The 22,733-nt window shown below is 42.5% G+C and overlaps 3 protein-coding genes across 3 annotated transcripts; 1 reads left to right on the top strand and 2 right to left on the bottom strand.

Moving 5' to 3' along the window:
* On the top strand, positions 1-4,061 carry atf5a (activating transcription factor 5a). The gene is made up of 4 exons (XM_089017001.1): positions 1-207; positions 785-1,036; positions 1,254-2,406; positions 2,479-4,061. The coding sequence occupies exons 2-4, from the start codon at positions 883-885 to the stop codon at positions 2,663-2,665; spliced, it is 1,494 nt and encodes a 497-aa protein (XP_088873127.1). The 5' UTR covers positions 1-207; positions 785-882; the 3' UTR covers positions 2,666-4,061.
* A 196-nt stretch (positions 4,062-4,257) lies between these two features.
* On the bottom strand, positions 4,258-13,171 carry stk36 (serine/threonine kinase 36 (fused homolog, Drosophila)). Its single transcript, XM_089016999.1, has 20 exons — positions 12,976-13,171; positions 12,735-12,875; positions 12,488-12,565; positions 12,280-12,410; positions 11,961-12,210; positions 11,803-11,896; positions 11,555-11,736; positions 10,848-10,999; positions 10,650-10,767; positions 10,411-10,542; positions 10,157-10,333; positions 9,971-10,062; positions 7,923-7,986; positions 7,715-7,825; positions 7,553-7,627; positions 6,407-6,530; positions 6,185-6,311; positions 5,933-6,101; positions 4,711-5,598; positions 4,258-4,638 (listed from the first exon to the last, which is right to left on the bottom strand). The coding sequence occupies exons 1-20, from the start codon at positions 13,057-13,059 to the stop codon at positions 4,519-4,521; spliced, it is 3,309 nt and encodes a 1,102-aa protein (XP_088873125.1). The 5' UTR covers positions 13,060-13,171; the 3' UTR covers positions 4,258-4,518.
* Positions 13,172-13,511: 340 nt separating this feature from the next.
* Positions 13,512-21,206, bottom strand: LOC148886414 (uncharacterized). Its single transcript, XM_089017000.1, has 20 exons — positions 21,095-21,206; positions 20,872-21,012; positions 20,701-20,778; positions 20,480-20,610; positions 20,152-20,401; positions 19,984-20,077; positions 19,727-19,917; positions 19,498-19,661; positions 18,859-18,934; positions 18,643-18,774; positions 18,392-18,568; positions 18,210-18,301; positions 17,321-17,384; positions 17,053-17,163; positions 16,883-16,957; positions 15,705-15,816; positions 15,488-15,614; positions 15,229-15,409; positions 14,161-15,075; positions 13,512-14,012 (listed from the first exon to the last, which is right to left on the bottom strand). The coding sequence occupies exons 1-20, from the start codon at positions 21,176-21,178 to the stop codon at positions 13,908-13,910; spliced, it is 3,300 nt and encodes a 1,099-aa protein (XP_088873126.1). The 5' UTR covers positions 21,179-21,206; the 3' UTR covers positions 13,512-13,907.
* Positions 21,207-22,733: the final 1,527 nt, after the last annotated feature.

Genomic DNA, 22,733 nt, shown 5'->3' with positions numbered 1-22,733 from the left:
GACCCTGATGCCTTCACCGCTAGATGCTGCTGCCCAGTTTACTCCTCGATCGCCACGCTGCAACAACCCCACTCCACGTCCTCGTCTGCGCCGAGTTGGCACAATGGCTTTTTGAATTTGACAAAAAGTTATAACCGAGAAGACGCCGTGCTTTGCTTTCGCAACGCACCCCAAGCTCTCTATACTATTTTTTTCTGCAAGAATGGAGTAAGTAACTCTGACTTTTGCCTTCTTTGTTCATTGCGCAACTTTTTAAACCTACACTACTGTCTCGCACACGACTATTTACGTTGCTAATTATATAGATTACGGTGCTGTTAGATAAAATTCCAATTCGGGTTGTTTAGATAACACGACACCCTATCTGTTTTGTAATGATATAACAAAAGATCCAAACACGAATTTATGAATTTATCATAGCTTTTTGTCTACAGTGTTCCTGGTATAGCTAATATACCGTCACATGGTTGTCATATAAGCACCTGAAATTCTTAAGTGATTAATTTAAAATGACACATAAGGCTTTAATCCAATTTAAAGATCATCTCATTCTATTCGTCGAGTGGCTCACCTTGACAACCAATAGACTCATGGCAGCATCATACTTCCCAAGTGGCTTTCGGACATCATGTGTCAAGTGCATGTTGGTAAAAGAAGCCCATGGGGGATTGCGCTCTCTTGCTGTCTAATTTTCAGGATTTCTCTGAGCCCTATTCATTGCATGATGCCCTTTGCATCCACACCTGTTTCTCAACACTGTTCCTAATCCATCACCTTCCTCTAGGTTTCAAAATGCCCACCCAGCCCTGCTCTTTGTGGCCCAGCTGTCAGACCCCGCCACCTCCCAGCACGTGCTCCGACTTGGCCTGAATCGAAGTGCCAATGGACAGAATGACGATGGCGACACCGGCTCCTGTTTGGAAGTCTCTTCGTGCGTGCCCGGCAGACCTCCTCGCTCTCTCTCACCCACAGGCTAACCACAGCCAATCACAGGGGTGCAGGGGGGAGGTGTCAGAGGGGAGTCAGCACTTAATTGGTGAGTTGCAGTAAGTGGGCTTTTTTATATTTTGCCACATCTCAGGTGGGCTCGGCACTGCAGCACATCCTTCCTTGCCAGACAGTAAGTATTGTGGCTCCAAAATAGCAAGCCTCGCTTTGACCCTCAGCAACATTTCATTTGTTTCCCTTTTGAAATGGAAAATTTGAATTGCTCTATATTCATGCAATATTGACATTGCAATATTTGTCAACAGGTGATGTTCTCACCGACTGGATGACGGAAGAAGTGGACTTCTCCTCATACCTCCCGAACCCTCCCTCCCCTCCTTCCTCCACCAATGCCTCCCTTCCCCCGTCACCCCTTCAGAATGATACCCACGTGCCCTCCGACTTAGAGGTTATGACCTCTCTGCTGCAAGAGGAACTAGCCCAAATGGAAGACTACTTCCTGTCCGAGCCACTGCCAGAGAAAGTTCCCAGGCTGGGAAGATGTGACCGGGGTTCGCTACTGACGGGTCCTCAGCCGTTCAGTCAGCTGCCCTGTGTGTCGTACTCCGCACCCAACCATGCGGAATCCAGCCCATTTCTTCTCACCCTGGCAAGCGGAGAAGTGGACTTGCTCGGTGTGTGCGGCGGACCAGTAGGGCGGTCCAAAATTCCCAGGCACACCCCGTATAGCTACGGTCGCCCCAGCCCGTGCGCCCGGAAAAGAATCCCAGACAGCGTGAGGTTCAGTGAAAGTTACGACAACAGTTCAAGTTCCAAAGGAATCAACTCAGGTAACTCATCACTCAGTTATTGCTGCGTGGAAGAAGAGCAGTTCGTCGGGAAAGGCTACTGTCTGGGCAGCGCGGTCGAGCTCCGAAAATGTGCCATTCTAGCAAAAGAAGACAAAGACTGCTGCTTCAATCACAACGCTGTTGGCGCCGTCAAAGCCACCGCCTCTGGTGGACTCCATTTTGCCGCATCCGTTCATGACTCCCCAAAGAAAGAAGATCTGTTGATGTACAGCATGAGAGAGGTGAGCGGCGCCGCAGTGAACAGTGAAGTGCTGTCCGGCATCAAGACTGGTGTGGAGGTGCCAAAAGCGACAGTTTCTTGGAAAGCCCACAGCAGCGACAGTTGTTATCTTTCGGGAACACCCCAGTCCGAGACCTACCATAGCTTCTTCACCGAGCAGGTCAAAGGGGAGAATCTACAGATAGGTCAGCATGAATTGCACTGTAATTTCCTGGAGGATCCTGGTCCAGAGTGTCTTTTGATGACAAGGGATAGTCTGAACTTGGAATCTTGCAGATTGAAGGAAGACCATTGTGCTGTGAAATACGAATTTGACGTCATTCCCGCAGAAGGCGGAGGCGAGCGCAAACAGAAGAAGCGAGATCAGAACAAAACAGCCGCTCATAGGTAAACTCCGGGTTCTTATTGACCTCAATAAATTTCGGGTGCGGATGTCTTGATGTGATCTTTCATTTGCAGGTATCGCCAAAGAAAAAGGGCAGAGTTAGATTCGTTGGAAGAACAGCTTCACTGCTTGGAGGGGAGGAACCGTGAGCTGCGTGACAAGGCAGAGTCTGTCGAGCGTGAAATCCAGTACGTCAAAGACCTCCTGATCGAAGTTTACAAGGCCAGAAGCCAAAAGCTAAAGCAGGATACGACAGGATAACCCCAAAGTCCCGCCAAGAAATCAGTACAGGGAAGTTGTGGAGATTTTCATGTCATTTTGATGATCCATTCATCAATGTTGCTTTATTTTTTTAATACCTACTGCACGTTAGAAAACAAAACACGCACATACAAAAATCATCAAACTAAGCGACAGAATATTTCTTTGACTCTTCAGATGTTGTCATGACAATCATTGTGTGAATCGCTTAATTAGAATAGGGTTACTTATTTAAAAAATTATCGATCACGCCAGTTAAGATTTTATTGGCCTTTTACTTTTTTCCTGACTACATTTTTTTTAAAACAACTTCCGATAGAAAAGCCGAACAGCGTTAATTCATATGGAACCCAATTTCTTCATTTCAAAATTAAAACATTTTGACTGCTCTTTGTTAAATTATATTTAACTTATGATCAATATATTAATTCTAAAATAAACGGATTATTAATTGACCTTAATGCTCAATTGCATCACCAAAATTCTCAGATCCCCCCTTTTTTAATGTTTAATATTACTTAGTCAACTTAATTTAATTGTGTCATTTTATTGTAAATAAAATATTTAAAAATCTTTTTTGAATAGGTGCTTTTTCCTGTTTTGGTTACATTTTTGATTTTCCTAACTCTAGTTGCGATCAAATTTTAAGTTGTTTTTTTTTTGGATAGATTTGGCATTTCACCCCTCAATAATACAACAAATTATATGATATATTAACAAAGCTCAGGATATACAATTTGTCCACCAGTAAACTATTTCACTGTTTAAAAATGCGCAGGGAGTAAAATTATTCATGCGTCTTCCAGGTGAAATTAAAAATGTTCCACTTATGCATTTGTCTTATGGTTCGACGTTTGCTGCGTGTCTTTCTGCAAGTGATAAAAAAAAGGCGATTTCAGGATGAATCCCGATTCTTATGAACGCAATTCGGCTCTTGAGCCTCAGGCTAATTGCACTAATTTGTACAAACTTTTATATGTTGAGAGAATAGCGTGTAATGGTCCTCGCTTTGTAGTCAATTAACTGAAAAAAGCCTCATTAGATAGTTTGTTCACGATGCGGCGCAAGGCGTAACTTTGATTTTCACTGCTGGCAGAAATCCTTATGGGCAGTTTTTTTTCTCATATGCATATATTTGAAGACAATCTTGAAGATAAGCCTCAAAATTATTATTTATTCAATTTACAGGACACTAAATCTCATGGCTTTGTCTCCTTGCGCTGTACTGTCAAGTCGGAGTTAACAATGGCCGGCGGCAGAATTCAAAGTAACGGGATCTCAAAATAAAATGTTCTGATTTAAATTTCACTTTATCAAACCATCGTGTTTGTCTGTCATTGACTTTTCCGTTAAAAATAAAAGTGTGGCATTAGAAGGCCCTTGTGTGTCTTTTTGTTTTTGTTTTACATGATGGACCAAAGGCTCAATTACGGGAATCACAAGGCTCAGAATGAGTCCATTAAAAATCATTTTTTGCATGATGTGAAATTTGTATGTTTCAGTCTGAACTGAAATTATTCTGAAATATAACTGTGTTTTTCATGTTTTCTAAAAAAAAAAAAAGAAAAGAAAAACAAAAAAAAAGAAAAGAAAAACATAACATTATTTTCGGAGGGCGATCATGTACAATCACTCACACTCACCTTTACACTCACACGAGTAGCACCTAAAGTCATTTCGTGAGTTCCCCAAATATACAGTAAAGTACACCGTGAATTTTTTTTTTGCCCCATTCAGATAGTTTTTGTGCTACTCTTAATACAAAAATGATTGCTGGAAATGTTATAAACATTTTAATACGATTAACTTAGTCTTTTTTCGGGCAGACACAACAAAGCCCCGCCAAAAAAACATTAAGAATTGGAGTCTGTCTTATCTGTCTGGAGCTGTCTAAGAAGAGGAAGATAATCACACAGTAGAGGTGCACGCTGGGCCTCAAGTAGTTGTCCTCTGGCATCCAGCGATATGAGCACCTTGGAGTAAAGAAATATGATCAGAAAAAAATCTGTGATGAGATGAAAACGTTCCCTTCATTCATTCATTACCTGTCGTAGCGTCTCCTGCTGCGTGTACAAACTTAAAGTTACAATGGCGGCTTCTCTCACGACATTGTGCGAATCTGCGCAGGCGGCTCTCAGAAGTCGTCTGGACACACTTTCTTCCAGCAGCTCTGGTACAACGCCTTGAACGTATAGCACGTTTCCCAAAGCGGCGCAGGCGTGGAGACGAGTGTGGGCATCGGGGTCAGAGGTCAGTGAGGCCAGTGTGGCCACTGTCATCCTGGCTTCTTCTCGCCACGGTGTCATTTCATCATCACCAAGTTTGATCTCAATTGCCCGCATGTTTGAAGCCCTGAGTGCTTCATCGTGCTTCAGTTTTAGCCACTCTGGAGTGTTACCGACATTTCTATTGCGCTTTCCTGCCTTCACGGCGATATAACCCAACCATTTGCCTATTGACAAGCAAGCCGTGCGGCGAACATGCACATTAGAATCCTCAAGAAGGTCTATCATGCTTTTAAAAAGATGAAGTTGTAAATTAGGCAACGTGAAGGGATAAATATTCCCCAAAACCTTGCATGTGGCGGCCCTGACTGGGTCACAAGCATGATTGAGCGCCCGTTGCAGCGCGGACGATTCAATATGAAGCCGGAGGCGACCAGAGTGAGGGCAAAAACGGGTGATGAGGTATAATAGAGAGAGGAGTTCGACGGCAGAGTCCCAGAGCTCATCCAGCTGCAGCAAATCGGAAAGCAAAGAACTGGCGGTTCTGGTGGGGGTCTGCTGACCGGATGGAGGGAGCGCCGATGCAGAGAAAAAGCCAGGAGCGGTTTTACTGAGGTGGAAAACAAAACGTTGACGGTCGTGCAGCATCAAGCAGCGCAGAAGTGACAGTGGCAGCTCCACTAATGAAACAGGGAGAGTTTGAATCACCTGCCAAAGAATGAAACAAAAAAAAAAACAAAGGCATCAAAAATAATACTACAAATAACAGATGAGAAAAAAAATGTCATTCTTTGTTGCATCACTGGATAATGTTTGCATTAACTGTCAGTGTGCTCCAAATTAGAGCATCTCTGTCTGTATTGAGAACTTGGAATGAGGAACAAAACTGTCCAGAACTTGGATTTCAAATCGTCCCTTGTGTCATCACAAAATATGTCAGTGATCTTGCAGTCTTGTCATATCTGTTATTATTATCTGTTCACATTTCAAGACTGATGTAATTTTTTAACATTCTTTTGTTTGAACATCAAGAAATACTAACCCATAGCAGCCCTCGAACAACACCACAGTTGTCATACAACTGCAATATTCTCGATCTGCTGTGTGCATCCAAGTCCAAAGCAAACGGAAGGCACAGGAAGTAGCAGCTCAACTCGATGAAGCGCTCGCGATTCTCGAGTGGATCGGGAAGGCCTTCAGCAAATATTGTACTGGGTGAGGAGGTTAAGATAAGTCAAGTACAACTTAAAGTGATGCTGTACAGGGGCAGAAATGACATTTTCTCAACACCAACCATTCAGAACTCAGCAGCCAAGCAAGCGTTGATACAAATGCCGATTTGCTCTCAGAAAACAGTGAAATATACAAAGATGGATCCTTGGAGAAGACCAACAATGTGACAGACAGAAGTAAATGCAGTCCTGAAAGAAACAGATTGTGGAAAACGAATAGAGCATTTTTATGCATGGTAGCTTGTTGAGCTCATTTTCATTTTCCTTGAATAACGTTTGCTTACCATTTGTTGAACAGAAGTCCATGTCTGGCTTTTGCTTTGCCAGTGTGGTACCAATTCCTTCCCAAAGCTGATCCAACAGGAGGGCATCGCAACATAAAGCGCCATCATAATGCTGTGAGGAAAACTAATGGACAAAGAGGAGAGATTCCAAGCAAATTGTACCAATGAATGTTTTCGTCCATGTTGCCTCCCACCATATCGCATTGGTTATTTTCTGTATTCATTTGTTTTTATTTACTGTACATATTTATTCATTTAATTATTTAACTCTTTACCTATTCATTCATGTATTTCTTCATGTATTTATTTATTTAATGAAATATAGTGAGAAAAAAAACTGAAAAAATACAAATTAACTAATTGACTGCCAGACATTGTGCAGAAATGTGTCCGCTCCAGTGCTAGGGTTCTTGTCATTGTTATTTGAATTCATGGACCCGCAGAATATTGAGTTTTAGGACTACATAAACATTCAATGCAGTGTAAGAAACCTAGGACTCTCTTCTTTCATCAGAAGAAATGAAAAAGAAATTCCTAAATTACATGTGTCTGGAGTTATATGAGCTTGGAATGAGGGTGGCTGTCCAAAATACAAATAATGCCAGAGGCCATGGCCAGAGCTTTATTGGCAACCACTAATAAACTAATAAATAATAGACTACACGCAGGTCCGGTGAGAACATTCAAACTCCACACAGGGAGGCCGGACCAGGATGCGAACTGGCGACCTCTGCACTGTGAAGCAGGTGTGCTAACCATTCGACTACCGGGCCGCCCGATTATTATTATTATTGTTATTATTATAAAATGAGAACGAACCGTGCTAACCTGCTAGCCTGCTGAGTTACAGGCTAACGTCTGTACAAAATGCTGATTTGTGCAATTGCTTTCTTATTGGCACCCAAGCATGAAAAAACAAAACCCGAACAAATTCGGGAATGGCGCTCATCGTCATACTTTCAATTCCCGAATAAATTTGTGAATGGCAGAGAACGAGTTAGGAATTTTTAACTTCATGCTGATGGCCTGGAGGTGATCATTATTCACATTGATCACCATTGAAAATGAATTTTTGGGGGACAAATATTATTTAGTATTTAATGACTATTTCACTTGTTGGCATATTCGACAAGAGGATTTGCTGACCTCAGAGAGACTGTGTCGTAGTAAAGCAAGGAGACCATCACAGAGTCCCCAGCCAGGCGGACGTGGAAGTTGGGCCTGGCAAAGTCGGGGAAAAATAAATAAAAGATAAATCAGTTCAAATCATAAATCTGATGCAATTAAAAAGTTGAAAAGATTGCGTACCTGACATGAACCAGGGACAAGTTCTTTCAGCAAAGACATGAGCCTATTCACATCAGCTTTAACAGCAATATCATGCTGGATAAACAGAGATAAAACACCTGCAGCCACAGGCTAAAGAAGAAAAGACGGCCTCATCAAGAGTGTACAAAAAAAAATATACACATCCACACAACAACTGTTTGTCTTTTGTCTTTCATGAAACACTTACGGCCAAGGGGTTGAGTTCTGCTTGATTTAGAATTGTCATGAAGGGCTTGATGAGGTGTTCATGTCTACACGCAGAAACAATAATCGAGCTTGGGTAAAAGCGGCGGGTATAAAAAGTTCACACGCCCCTGTTTGAATGGTAGTTTCTTTTTTAATCACATCTAACATGAGTGTGATAGTGATTGGTTCATTTGGAGCTTGGTCATATCACACGACAAGAACCAAGACAAGGTCACGGAAAATCCTACTGGACCTTCCGCACCCTGCCCACCACCTTTTCCAGCTACTCCCTTCAGGCAGGTGCTAACGTGCACCAAATCCAGCAGACAGCTTCTTCCCTGTAGCCAATAACTCTCTAAACCACCTGTGTCAAAGTCAAGGCACAGGGGCCAAATCCAGCCCGCCACATCATTTTTTTCGGCCCGTGAAAGTAAATCAAACTTTCATTGATGCTTGCTAAAATCCTAACAAAACTTTCATATTTTTGGATGTAAACCACAATAACGGACATTATTCTTGACTCCAGCAGAATCACCTCCAGATCAACACTGGCAAAACCAAGGAGCTGGTGGTGGATTTCTGCAGGAAACAATCGTCACCTGCACCATTGAACATCCAGGGTTCGGACATTGAGAGGGTGACCTCCTACAAGTACCTGGGTGTTACTCTCAACAATAAACTGGACTGGACAACAAACACGGATGCCCTAATCAAAAAGGGACAGAGTCGCCTCTTCCTCCTCAGGAAACTGAGGTCTTTTGGAGTTCAGGGGTCACTCCTAAAGACTTTCTATGACTCTGTGGTGGCATCAGCCATCCACTATGGCATTGTCTGCTGGTCAGGCAGCATCACCACCCGGGACAGAAAAAGACTGGAGCGCTTTGTCAAGCGGGCCAGTTCTGTCGTGGGCTGCTCGCTGGACTCTCTTGAGGAGGTGGGCAACAGACGGACGCTAGCTAAACTAAAAGCTATGACGGACAGCCCCTCCCACCCCCTCCTGCCCATCCTGACAGCTCTGGGTAGCTCCTTTAGCCAGAGACTATTACACCCGCGCTGCAAGAAGGAGAGGTACCGCCGCTCGTTCCTACCGACTGCAGTCAGGCTTCACAATTCCCAATGATCACATGTGAAAAAAACAAAAAAAAAAAAAAAAACTGGACACTTGTAAATATGGGTTGTTGCAATATATCTAAATGCATCTCTTGATTCTGCACTATGTACAGTCTTGTTTATAGAACGGTTTTTGCACATCTACATTTGCACAGTATACAGTTGACATTTTTATTTTGTTATGCTTAGAATATCTTGTTTTCTATCCTTTCACTCCCATCCCAACCCCATCCCTCTTCAATTGCTGCTGTGGACTGCAAATTTCCCCATTGCGGGACGAATAAAGGTATTCTGATTCTGATTCTGATTCTGATTCTATTCTGATTCAGATTTGAAAACTAGCTCATTTCTGTATCATTTCATTTCTGTCATTTCAATTCATTACTGTACTTTGTTGTGCGCTCGATATGTAAAATGTGGAGGGGATTAAACATTCTAATGGCTTCCCCAAATTCATAACGGCCTTCAAGAGGAAACCATCACTATAATGTGGCACGCGGCAAAAAATGACTTTGCACCCCTGACCTAAACCCTGTGGAAGAGCATCCCATTATAATCATTGTAGCTCCAGCTCGCTGCTCATTGAACCACTGTCTGCTTGATACTTTGCACATTGTCTCACAGTTAGTAGTTGCTGAGAGTTACCACTTATATTACGGATTATCTTAGATTAGATTCGATTAGCCTCGCTTTTATTAGTGTCCTCCATATTTATTTGTCATGTCTTTTTGATGATGGTACTAGTGCAGCGTGTTCTACTGGAAACAAATTCCTTGTGTGTTCTACATACTTGGCCAATAAAAATTGTGATTAAAATAGGACCCCCCCCCAAAAAAAAAACAGGACAAAAGGGCTATGTGGACTTTCTATATTCCTAATTATAGAACAATCATGTATACAAACACGGCACTGTGTGGGAATTCAAATGAATGACCAAACCTATTTTCTGTTCTTAACCCATCATGGTTCTTCCCTAAATAGATCAGCAATGCAACAATCATTTCTCCAAGTGTTGGAAGACTCCATGGTTGCTGCTCAAAAAAAAAGTTGGGACAAAAAAAGTTAATGAAATGTTATAGTTATCAGAGTAAAATTGTCGTCGTCAAATATGTCTCTTAGTCCCACCTCAATGAAATGTGAGTTTTCCACAGAGTCATCAACCAAGTCGATGAGGAAACGTGGCAGTCCAAGTTCGCGACCAATGTGGATTATCAAGGCAAGGTCAGAGGTCAAAATCACATTTTGTAGGACCTTCAGCGGAAGGTGAATGAACCGCATTTCTTTCAGGAGGCCATCATGTAGCTTTCCAATGAAACAAGACAAATTTAAGGCTACGAAAAGAGATGTTTTTTCTTTTCTTGAAAAGCGCCGCATGTTACCTCTTGCTTGCACACCAAAATGGTGGATTTCAGTTGAACGATAATGGCGCCGTAGTCGAATTGGTCTCGCGTTTGTCGCCTTGGATCTGACTCCTCAACAAGCTGGTGCCAAAAATCCTCACCGTCAGCAGACTTGAAAGAATAATTTTTGATTGACAAATTAGTCGATTCATTTATCTTGTGTATTATTATTTTTAAACTAGTGGAGATGCAAATGGTCATGAATTAATTGGACTTACTATGGAACAGGACATATTTGCAGCGACTCCAGATTTCTTCTTGGATGCCCCTTGGTTTCGTCGTGGTCCGATTTCTATTGAGGGGAATTCGCGCTCGTAGTCTTGAGTGATTGGACCCCTGCAAAACAGCAAGTACAGTACACATAGTAAAGCTGGCATACTACAATCGAGGATACCATACGCACATTTCAGAAGGACCTTTTTTGCAGAGTGGATCTCATGTTGCACAGATTCCTCGGATATGCACTTGGAGGGGCTTTCAATGGCTGAATAGAGGGTGCAGATGTATCTTTAGGGGGCGCTACCGTCAGCGCAGAACTAGCTTCACTTTTCAGTTCATTCGTCATATCCTGTAAATGAAAACAGATCAAGTGGTTTTCCGTTATTATTATTATTAACTCATTTATTGCCATTCACAAATTTATTTGAAAATTGAAAAGATGACGTAGAGCACCATTCCGGAATTTGTTCGGGTTTTGTTTTTTCATGCTTGTGTGCCGATAAAGCGCTGGCCATGGCCACTGGCAATGTTTTTTTCCTTGCACAAAGGTCAACATTTCCCCCTTTTCCATGTTGCACTTTGTTCCAGATTCAACTGTTGTTAAAGCGCTATATAAACCAATATATGTATGTATTGCATTGTATTTTGGACAGCTGCCCTCATTTCAAACTCATATAACTCCAGGCCCATATAATTTAGGAATTAACTATTTTTTCTGATGAAAGAAAGGTGTCTAGGGCTTCTAACAGTGCATTGAATGTTTATGTCGTCCTAAAACTCAATATTCTGTGGGTCCTGGAATTCAAGAGACAATGACAAAAATCCTGGCAATGGAGTGGACACATTTTTGCACCATCTGGCAGTGAATGAGTTAATAACAGTAGAAGCAATGTACAGTACTTACTTTTGCACTGTTAAATGGTTTCTTTGTGTTACTTTTGCTCCTCTGTTCCTTGACCTTTCTCAATATTTTGCTTTCCCCGGAGTTTTGCGATGTCTTTTCTGCCATTTGTTTCAGTTTCAGTGCTAGCATGTCTGGGTCCGGCGTGACCGTCAGAGGACTGAAAACACCCGTGTCTGGAATCACTGCCAACGCATCACTATGTCAGGCATCAAGTACGATATGGAGATTAAACATTTCCATGTTGTCACCTAGAACACCATCAGCAACAAAAGGATGATGAAGAAGGTCTGGCCATGACAGTCGCTTCTGAGGATCTTTGGTCAACAAACCTTTCAGGAAACTCTGAAAATACACAAAGGCACTGCAATTCACTGATAGGACAAATAAGGCTGTAGTTGCATCGTACCGTGCATGTGCTGCTCATTGTGTCTGGCCATTTGATTGGGTCTTTCACAATGATCTGCACCAGCTGGAAGATGGAAGTAGTGTAGAATGGGGGCACCCCTGTGTGGAGTTCATAAAGAATACAGCCCAATGACCAAAGGTCAGCGGTGTGGTCATAAGGCTTCTCCGCCACCAACTCAGGGGACATATACAGGGGTGTTCCCTTGATAGAAGTCAGCACCATTGTGGAGACGCTCATTGCACGAGCAAACCTAAGGATTTGAATCAAATTTATTTTACATACAGATACATGTCTTTGCATTGTTGATAAATGTACATACCCAAAGTCACATAGTTTCACAACACCATTTTTATCAAAGAGGATGTTTTGGGGTTTCATGTCTCGATGTAGAATACGACGGGAGTGCAAATAATAAAGAGCAGAGACTAGCTGGCAGGCGATCTCACAAACCTTGAATAAAGAAGAGAATAGAAACAGTTTCAAAATCCGATATGATGCTGTGTAGACGACGTGTAGAATATGAGTACCCGATTTTCTGGTAAACTCCCATCATCTTCAATAATCTGGAACAATTGACCCTCTGCATACTCTGTCACGACAACAACCTATGAGAAGGGTAAATTGTGGTTACATGACCAGGAGTGTAATTGAAAGCTGGTCTTCTCTGCCAGCTACGTGTCGTAGCATATGGTGCTCAGTACTGACATTTCTGATTGCTGTGCCCTAAGAGGATTCAAATGTAAAATTCAGTATTCGCAAATGGCCGGAACACACCTCAGTTTCGGTCTCAAAGCTGTCATAAAGTTTCACAATGTTTGGATGCTGAAGGTTACTCATGATTTCAATCTCCTTCTTTAGGCTTTGTAGCTCTTTATTTGAGCGTCCCATCTTGGGCATGAACTTCAAAGCCACCACCTGGACATGCACAAACAAATTAAAAACAATGCAGACAACCCACATTATTTTTTTCGCGAGGCGACTCCACGGGTTTGTCAAAAATGTGAGAGTAATTTACTTGGCCCGTAAATTTCTTCATTCCTTTATGAACTCGACCAAACGAGCCCTCTCCCACAAGTTCTAAAATGTGATAGGAATTCATATTGGCTACGCGGGTGGGTTTGGCTTCGTCAACAAGCACTTCACAGAGAAGTCGTTGATAAAATGGAAAAGTGAACGAAATTATTCAAAATCTAATATTCCTCGGGTGACGTTATTTTGGCGCAGGTGTAGTTGAATGTTTGACAGTGACACCGGAGCCAAATTTCACGTGATGATTACAAAACATGCCGGTGAAATCCATGCAGTGGTGCGTCACAAAAGCAACGATATAAATTTAAACTAGAACTGTATTTAATAAAGGCAAAAAATAAACTGTTTGAAAATATCAGTATTTGATTTCATATGAAATGAGCCTTTATCTTTGGATTTTTTTCTCGAGGAACCAAATCGGGCTTTTTTTAGGGCAGCTATTATAAGCAGGCCCTCAGACTAGCAACCTCGGGTGCGTTCCTAGCAACAGACTCAAACGGTAAACAAATCCATCGGCTAGTTTCTAGCGTTAGTATCAGGTGTCGCATTTCAAATACAAGTACCTGTACAGTAATTTAAAAAACATGTCGTAACCATTCATATGTTTGAGCACCTCATCTAGAAACATAAAGTTCATGTATAGAGTGTTCTAAATTATGATAAAACAGTATGTTCGTCACAGAAAAAGCGAATATGTCAGATTGGAGGGACGTCAATTTATTAGTCATTGTGTTTGTATTTATGCATTTTTATATTTATGCATTTACTAGTGTTTTTTCTAACTGACCCTTTACAACAAATTCAGCCACGTCTGTATGTCATGCTTTATTAGCACAAATCTTTACAATGTCATTTGGTTAAAAGCTGGCATGCTTTTGCAGTCTTATAAATACATTCTTGGCTTGAACAGTAGCTCTCTCAATTGCCTTTTAATTGTCTGATGAGAGGAAGATAGTCACACCCGGGATGCGCATTTTGTGACGCTTGAAGTAGTTCCTTTTCAGCATTTAAGGACAGCAGAACCTAACACGAACACAAAGGACATGCATCACAATGCACACGTTTAACAGTTATTACAGAAGCGTTTACTAAGGGTGTCCCACCATGAAAATAAGATAAGCTTGAGCTACGCAATGAAAGGAGACTCTGAATTACTGGTTAATTTTCTTACCTGTAGCATTTCATCCTGCTGCGTGTACAAACTTAAAGTTGCAATAGCGGCTTCTCTCACTGCCTTGTGGGAATCTGTGCATGCAGCTCTCAGTAGTAGTCTGGACATGCTTTCTTCCAGCAGCACAGGTACAATGCCTTGAACATGTATTAAGTTTCCCAGAGCTGCACAAGCGTGAAGACGAGTGTGGGCATCAGGGTCAGAGGTCAGTATTGCCAATGTAACTCCTGACATCCTAGCTTCTTCTCGCCACCTTCTTATCTCACCATGTGTCAACATGGTCTTAGCAATGCCAGTCTCCCTGCTTGAACGCTTGTGCACGTCATTGTCCTCGGATTTTAACAACTCCGTAGTGTTGGCGACTTTTCCATCGGGCCCGTCTGTGTGAAATCCTGCCTCTACAGCAATATAACCCAACCATTTCTCAACTGCCAAGCAAGCTGCCTGCCGCACGTGGACATGACAATGATCAAGAAGGTCGATCATACTTTTGAAGATGTCAGGCTGCAAACTGGGCATTTTGGGAGATTTGAATGGATGCAACGTTCCCAAAACCTTGCATGCGGCGGCCTTGATCGGTTCATAAGAATGAGTGAGCGCCCGGTGCAGCGCTGACGATTCTAGGGAAAGCTTGAGGTGACCAGAGTTCGAGCAAAAACAGGTGACGAGATATAACAGAGATAGGAGTTCTACGGCGGAGTCCCCGAGCTCCTCCAGATGCAGGAAATCAGAGAGCAAAGAACTGGCAGTTCTACTCGGGGTTTGCTGATCCGATGGGTCGAGTGCCGGTGCAGAGAAAAAGCCATGAGCAGCTTTGCTGAGGCGGGAAACAGAGCGCTGGCGGTCACATAGCAACAAGCGGCGCAGGAGTGAGAGTGGCAGCTCTACTAATGAAAGAGGAAGATTTTGGATCACCTGTCAAAGAATGAAAAAGAAAACATGTCAAAATCATCACGCGTCAAACAGAAAGCTGCAAATAGGATGTTCTCTGCAAATTTCAAAGGGTATGTCAATTATCTCTTTGTCGCGTGACACAAGTCAAAATAAAGAGCATAGGAAAGCCTTCACCTGCAGAAGCCCCCCAACAACATCACAGCTATCAAACAATTGCAATATCCTAGAAGTGTTGTGTGAAGTTAGGTCCAAAGCAAATGGAAGGCAAAGGAAGTGGCAGCTCAATTGAATGAAGCTCTCATGCTTTAAACCCTCTTCTAGCTTCACTGGACTGACGTCGGTGAACCAAGGAAGACTGGGACAAGATCAAAGATTTTAAATGATCAAACATTGGACGTTGACAAAATGTAAAAAGAAATGAATCAACACAAACCATTCAGGGCTCAGTACCCAACCAAGGGTAAAAACAAATGTTGATTTACTCTCATAAAAGAGTGAAATATATGAATATGGATCATTGCAGAAGACCAACAGGGTGGCAGACATGAGAAAGTATAATCCTGAAAAGGAAAATGCAAATGGTAAATTACAGTTACGGTTTGCTTATTATTATTATGATTAATTTTTTTTACATAATAACGCATGCTTACCGTTTGTTGAACAGAAATCCATGTCTGGTGTTGTCCATACCAACGAGGTGCCAATCCGTTTCCAAATATGATAGAATGTATTGGGATCCAAACATGAAAATCCACAACCATGCTGTCGAGTGAATAAAGCTTAGTGGCATGAACAAAAGTGTTCAAGCATCTATGAGTAATTGACCACAACTACTTTAAATCTCTCATGAATACAAGCATCAACAATCACCCTGACTCATAATAATAAGTTAGAAGTCCAAGATGGCGTCTGAGTAGGCAGCCGTCAGCAGGTGCTCTCACGACCTTTGTTTTTTTGTTGTTGTACTTTTGTCTTGTTTTTGTGTTTTCTGATGACACTGTGTTGTGCGTCGTGTGGAACAGATACGGATTGTTTTTCAGCATCAAGGAGGAGATTGTAATGAGTGGTTGCACCTTTTGGCAGCACGAATATGCCAGCACCGTTTTTGATTGGGAGGAATGTCGGTGCCTTCTGACTGTCAACGCTGGACTGCTCTGCGGCCATTTTGCTTTTTTTGCACCTGTAATGGGCAACATTTTCCCAGCCCCACTTTGTTCAGAGTAAACGTTGGTGCTGTTGGACAGTCTGCGGCTGTTTTATGGATGCATGGCTCGAGAAGCCCGCTATGAGAAGAAAGGAGTGTCAGCGCAAAGCGTCGATGCGTATGCGGACCTGTCGTGGCTTGGACTTGAAGCGGATTTACATGGTGCAGGAGACGTGACACAATCAATTTTGTCACTGGGTGCTACAGCTTCGTGTTTGCTTTCAACCATTTAGCTTGTAGTAGGTATGCACTTACACCATGACCTCCCCGATCCACTGTGAAAAGGATGCTTTGATCCTCTCCTCTTTCATCTCAAACTGCTTCATACAACAAAGAGGGTGCAGAAAGTGCTTAAAATTGAATGACTGCCTGTGTCTTTGTGTTGTCATATTATTTGTTATGTAGATTTTTGGATGTTTTGACTTCAAGATGGCGCCGTGAGAGTGGCTTCTTTCCACCAGCTCCTGTATTTTGTTTTTCTACTTCTTTCTTTTCTTTCCTAACGTTGCTGCTGTGTAATGTAAAATTCTCCCCTGCGAGACTAATAAAGGATAATCCAATCCAATAAACGAGAGTTACAACCTTTCAAAATGTCACATACTCAAGCACGATTGTTTGACTGACCTCAGAGAGAGTATGCAGAAGTAAATACAGCAGACCGTCGCAGAGTCCCCTGCCCGATGGGAGTGGAAGTTGAAGCTTTGGCGTAGAGAGCAGAGAAACACGCGACAAACAAAGGGTCAACAAATACCAAACGGATGTCAGATCTGCCCCCTTAGAAAGAGATCACAGACCTGAGGGGAACCCGATGCGTGCTCTCTCAGCAAGGAAATGAGTATGTCGGTGTCAACAATGACAGCGACTTCATGTCGAGCAAAAAGGGACAAAACAGAGGCCGCCAGAGGCTGAAGTAAAACAGACAAAAGAATTATCAGCAAGTTAAGTGCTGACTAAGCACAGTCAAGAGCAAACCAAGTGCTCAGTTTGAGTCACTGAGGATTCACATCCTACAAAAAAAAAAGAAAAAACAAGAAAAATCATATTCAGACAGAATCTACTTACAGCTATAGAACGGAAGTTTGCTTGATGAAGAATTGTCACAAAGGTCTTGATGAGGTCTTCAGGTCTACACATTAGGAGATTGAATGAAGCGCAGCTTTCATTTATATGCGTAAGGCAGTGGTGGACCGTCAAGGCCTGCAAAGCCTTCTCTGATGGCCTAAAAATATCTGAATCACAGACTGTTGTTAATTATATTATGTCCATGCATTCTTATGAAATAACTGTCTTTCAGCTTCCTTTCAGTACTTTTCCCCTGTTGCGCTACTGCCAAATGTGTTTTTGTATTTAAGCATTTAACCAATCATATTTTAGCCACCACTTGTTACCAGGGTCAGAAATCTACCTGGACGCCTTCACAATCAGTTCTGCAGGCCCTGGTGCATCAAATGTGTCTATCAAACTGTTGCTTTAACCAATCAGATTTCGAGTTGGCAACCCAAAAGGGGTACCAATGCCTTCTTGAAGGCGCTCGTCAACATCAGTTTTCGCAAACTATAATTGGCTAGTCACTAGCCGCTAGTGATAAGAGCATACTGGCCAGAGCTAGCACACTATATTGGTAGCGAGCTGCATAAGCATATATATTGTGCTGATTTAAGAGCAGTTTTGTCAACCAACAATGCCTAAAGGGGGGGGGGGGGATGGATTTGGATGGAGATTTACTGTTAAAGGCATTTTCAAGACGGACTTTTCAAGAAAAAATGGACATCATTAAGAAATGTCGGTCAATTATTTCCTCGCTAATGGTACCCTCTACCTTGTAGTAAATCACACCACACTTTTCAGTCTGGATTGATTGAGACGTAGTACTACTGAAGGCCTAGCGATGAAATCCACGGCCCGCCACTGGTATACGATACTTGATATCAAGAAAAATGAATCGTCAAACCTATTTTCTTCCCTCAGCCATTCATTGTTCTCGTCCCAGTAGACCAACAGCGTTATAATCATTTCTCCAAGTGTTTGTAGACTCCACCGTTGCTGCTCAGTCAAAAAGTGCAACCAAAGATTTGATTATCAGCCTCTGGCATTGTGATCAGAAATTCCGACTCAAAGGTTTAAAATCCCCACCTCAATGAAACGCAAGTTCTCAACAGAGTCACGAATAAAATCAAAGAGGAGACGTGGCAATCCAAGTTGCATGCCAATGTGGTTCCTCACGGCAAGGTCGGATGTCAGGATCAGATTCCGCAGGACCTTCAGGGGCCGGCCGATGTGCCATGCGTCTTTAATGCCACCACCGCTTATCTTACATGAGAAACAGAACGAAATGAGTGTGATTGAGTGAAATGTGTCGTTTAGAGTTTGCTTGAAAAGCGCACCTGTTGCTTAAACACTAAAATGGCCGATTTCAGTTTCAAAATAATGGTGCTGGGGTTTAACGGTTCTTGGTTTTGTGCGCTGGGATCGGACGCCGCAACAAGTTTCTCCCAGAATTCCTCACTGTCAACTTTCTGAAAGCATAGGAATTTAAAAAAGACATTTCAAACTGATCATGTTCTTTGGAGCAGTGGAAGTGAACAATAATGGCGCCTTACTTTGGATCGTTTATGTTGTCGTGGCCGTACCTCGAGTGAGGGCAACTCTCGTTCATGGTCCGGACTGATCTGATTCCTGCACAGGTCATTTAAATGTGAACAGTGACTAGGTACATGGTTAAGCTACAAAAAAAAAAACGTTGCAAATGTTAAATGTGTATGTACTTCTTGTGAAGCGATTAACTCATTCACTGCCAGACATGTGCAAAAATGTTTCCACTCCAGTGCCAGGGTTTTTGTCATTGTCACTCAAATTGCAGGACCCACAGAATATTGCGTTGTAGGACTACATTAACATTCAATGCAGCGTAAGAAACCTTTTTTTCCTAAATTATGAGTCTGGAGTTATATGAGATTGAAATGAGGGTGGCTCTCCAAAATACAATGCAATACACACATATTGGTTTACAAAGTGCTTTAGCAACAGCTGAAACTAGAACAAAGCGCTAATGTGGAAAAAAAGGGAGAAAAAACATTGCCAGAGGCCATTGCCAGAGGCCATGGCCAGCGCTTTATCGTCACCCAAGAAAGAAAAAACAAAACCCGAACAAATTCGGGAACGGCGCTCTACGTCATATTTTCAATTCCCGAATACATTTGTGAATGGCAGGAAATGAGTTAAGGGTATTTCCACAAAACCTGTCTGGATGGCTTGATTTTGCCTCGGTGTGCTTGTTTTGATCAAAACTCAGAGGTGGTAAGGTAAAATTTGCTGGAGCAAAATCAACTGGACAGGATGTGTCGAAAAGTGGCGTTACTGTAACTAAACAATCTCCTTCAAATTCCAATTCATCCATTTTTTCCTGTAAAACAAACCATCCGTTTTTTAATGAATGTACATGACAATGAGTGAATTTAAAATTTGTACCTGGCTTAGTTTAGCACTGTCGATCAAATTTTTTGTGTTACTTTTCTTTCTTTGCTCTCGAATCTTTCGAAATATTCGGCTCTCTCCTGAGTCTGGTGATGTTTTTTCCGCCATTTGTTTCATTTTCCGTGCCAGCATGTCTGGGTCAAGCGTGGCTGTCAGAGGACTGAAAATATCTTTGTCTGGAATCACTGCCAACACACCAACGTGTCAGTAAGTAACACACAAATGGCACAAAAACATTTCCGTGTTGTCACCTTCAACACCATCGGCAACAAACGGATGATGCAGGAGTTCGGGCCATGATAGGCGCTTCTGAGGGTCTTTGATTAACAAACCTTTTAGGAAACTCTGAAATTAAATGAAAAGAAATCAAATTTGCAGTATGTGCTTATAAAATAAATAAGACGACTACTGCTTTGTACTTTGCAGGTGCTGCTCATCGTGATTGGCCACTGGATGGGGTCTGTAACAATCAACTGCCCCAAGTGGAAGATGGAATCAGCACAAAATGGCGGCATCCCTGTATGGATTTCATAAAGAATGCAGCCTAGCGCCCAGAGGTCAGCGGTGTGGTCATAAGGCTTCTCCGCCACCAACTCAGGGGACATATACAGTGGGGTTCCCTTGATAGAAGTCACCACCATGGTGGAGATGCTCATTGCACGAGCAAACCTAGTAAAACAATTGAATCGTAGGTTTTCAATTGCAATGTTTGATAGGAAAAAGCGGAGGTGAAGTATATGTACTTACCCAAAGTCGCACAGTTTCACCACACCGTTTTTATCAAAGAGGATATTCTGAGGTTTCATGTCGCGATGAAGAATACGACGAGAGTGCAAATAATATAGAGCTGACACCAGTTGGCAAGCAATATCGCAAACCTCGGATCAAGCAAAATTGATTGTTGAGGTGAGTAAACTGAACCATAATGTAATTTCTTTATTTGTTTTTGGTGCCATGCAATTAATTACCAGACTTTCCGGTAAATGACCATCCGATTCAATGATCTGAAACAGCTGACCCTCGGCGTACTCGGTCACAACAACAACCTTTAAAAAAAAAGCAGGAAGTACCTCGTGCATGATGGGGTGTCATGTATTGTCGTGTCACAAACGTGTTTGGGATGTGTGAAAGTAACGTACCTCCGTTTCGGTTTCAAAGCTGTCAAAAAGTTTCACAATGTTAGGATGTTGAAGGTTACTCATGATATCAATTTCCTTCTTTAAACTTTGCAGCTCTTTATTTGAGCGTCCCATCTTGGGTATGAACTTCAAAGCTACCACCTGATGGGTACACAGATAAGCAAGAGGAACGCTGAACCATGATGAAGAATTTTGACAAAGCTGTTATAACAGATCAACTTACTTGGCCTGTAAATTTTTTCATTCCTTTATGAACTCGTCCAAAGGAGCCTTGTCCCACTTGAGCCAAAACATGGTAGGAATCCATCTTGCTCTCAAGTGTCAACCCACACGTTATTGCTGGTAGATTATAAAGGGAGACATGTGGTCAAAAAGTCAGGCAACTGGAATCCAAAGGGCTTCCATCACAAAGGAAACTTTCTTTTTATGTTGCCCGTCGATAAATCGCAATCAGATTCAACTTCAAAGCCACATATGGTTTATTTGTATTATTATTGTGATTAAAACGTTTTCTAATTACAAATGAAAATCGCTTGCTAACATATGGAAAGTTACTGCTCAAATTTGATACGTCTACTATGTTCACAACAATAAACATAGGCTCTCGCATGAATACTTCTCTGATCATATCAGCCAAAATGAAGCATGGTTATGCTTTCAAAGGAATGCTTTTTGCACCAACGTCTTACGTTGGATATCATTCCATTTTCTACGCATTTTTGGCCAATGATATGGATCTCTAGGACAATTTACAGCCACTACATCGATAGTATTTACTGTAATAACTCACGAGCCACCTGTTCCAAGACTCCTTCGAAGTGATCATGTTCTTTCTTTGACCACTAGAGGACGCACGCGCGTCACAGTTATAACTTAAAATCGTTCGGTGACTCACTAAAGTTTAATTTTGAGCAGTGATGTTTTAGAATGGGCGATTTAAAAGAAATATTTTTAGATAAACGTGCCAAAACACACAATAGTCACAACGTTGACTTGTTAGACACGGCATCAATGGCCAAGAGATCCCACCAGCGCCTGTACTTCCTCCGCAAGCTCAAAAGAGTTGGAGCCCCGACCCCCATCACGACCTCCTTCTACCGCGGTACCATAGAGAGCATCCTGACCAGCTGTATCACCGTGTGGTACGGCGCCTGCACCGTGTCCTGCCGTAAGACTCTGCAGCGCATCGTGAGGACAGCTGAGAAGATCATCGGTGTCTCTCTCCCCCCCCTTCAGGACATCTACAACACCCGCCTCACCCGCAGAGCCATCCGGATCGCTGGCGATCCCACCCACCCCTCCCACAGCCTCTTCAGCCTGCTGCCATCGGGTCGGAGACTGCGGAGTCTCCGAGCCAAGACCAGCAGGCTCAAGGACAGTTTCTGCCACCAGGCAGTCCGGAGACTCAACTCCCTCCCAGCCCTGCCCAGCCTGCCCCTTCCCACTGCCACACTCACCGAACTCTGAGTACACGCTACATGCTGTACGATCACCCTGAACTCTATTTTTTTCTTCTTTCTCATTTTTTTTCTGCAAGACCTCACTTCAACCCTTTCTTGTTGTTCATTTTTGCATTACTACATTACGTCACTTTATATACGTCACTTCCTCACTTTACATATGTCACTACCTCACTTTACATACGTCACTGCCTCACTTTCCATACGACACTACCTCACTTTACATACAGAAATTACATGTATTGTCTGTTGTCAATTGTATGTCTTTTTTAGCCACGTTATAAGTGCCTTGCATGTCTTGCACGCTGGGTCCGAGAGGACGTTAATTTCATCTGTGCTGTATGTCATGCATATTAGCATATTTGACAATAAAGCTGACTTTGACTTTGACTTAGAGGTGTG

Source organism: Hippocampus bargibanti, linkage group LG16 (genome assembly GCF_051943395.1).
Source record: "Hippocampus bargibanti isolate YZ-2025 linkage group LG16, ASM5194339v1, whole genome shotgun sequence".
Taxonomy (NCBI): Eukaryota; Metazoa; Chordata; class Actinopteri; order Syngnathiformes; family Syngnathidae; genus Hippocampus; species Hippocampus bargibanti.
This window is presented reverse-complemented; position numbering and strand designations above follow the sequence as displayed.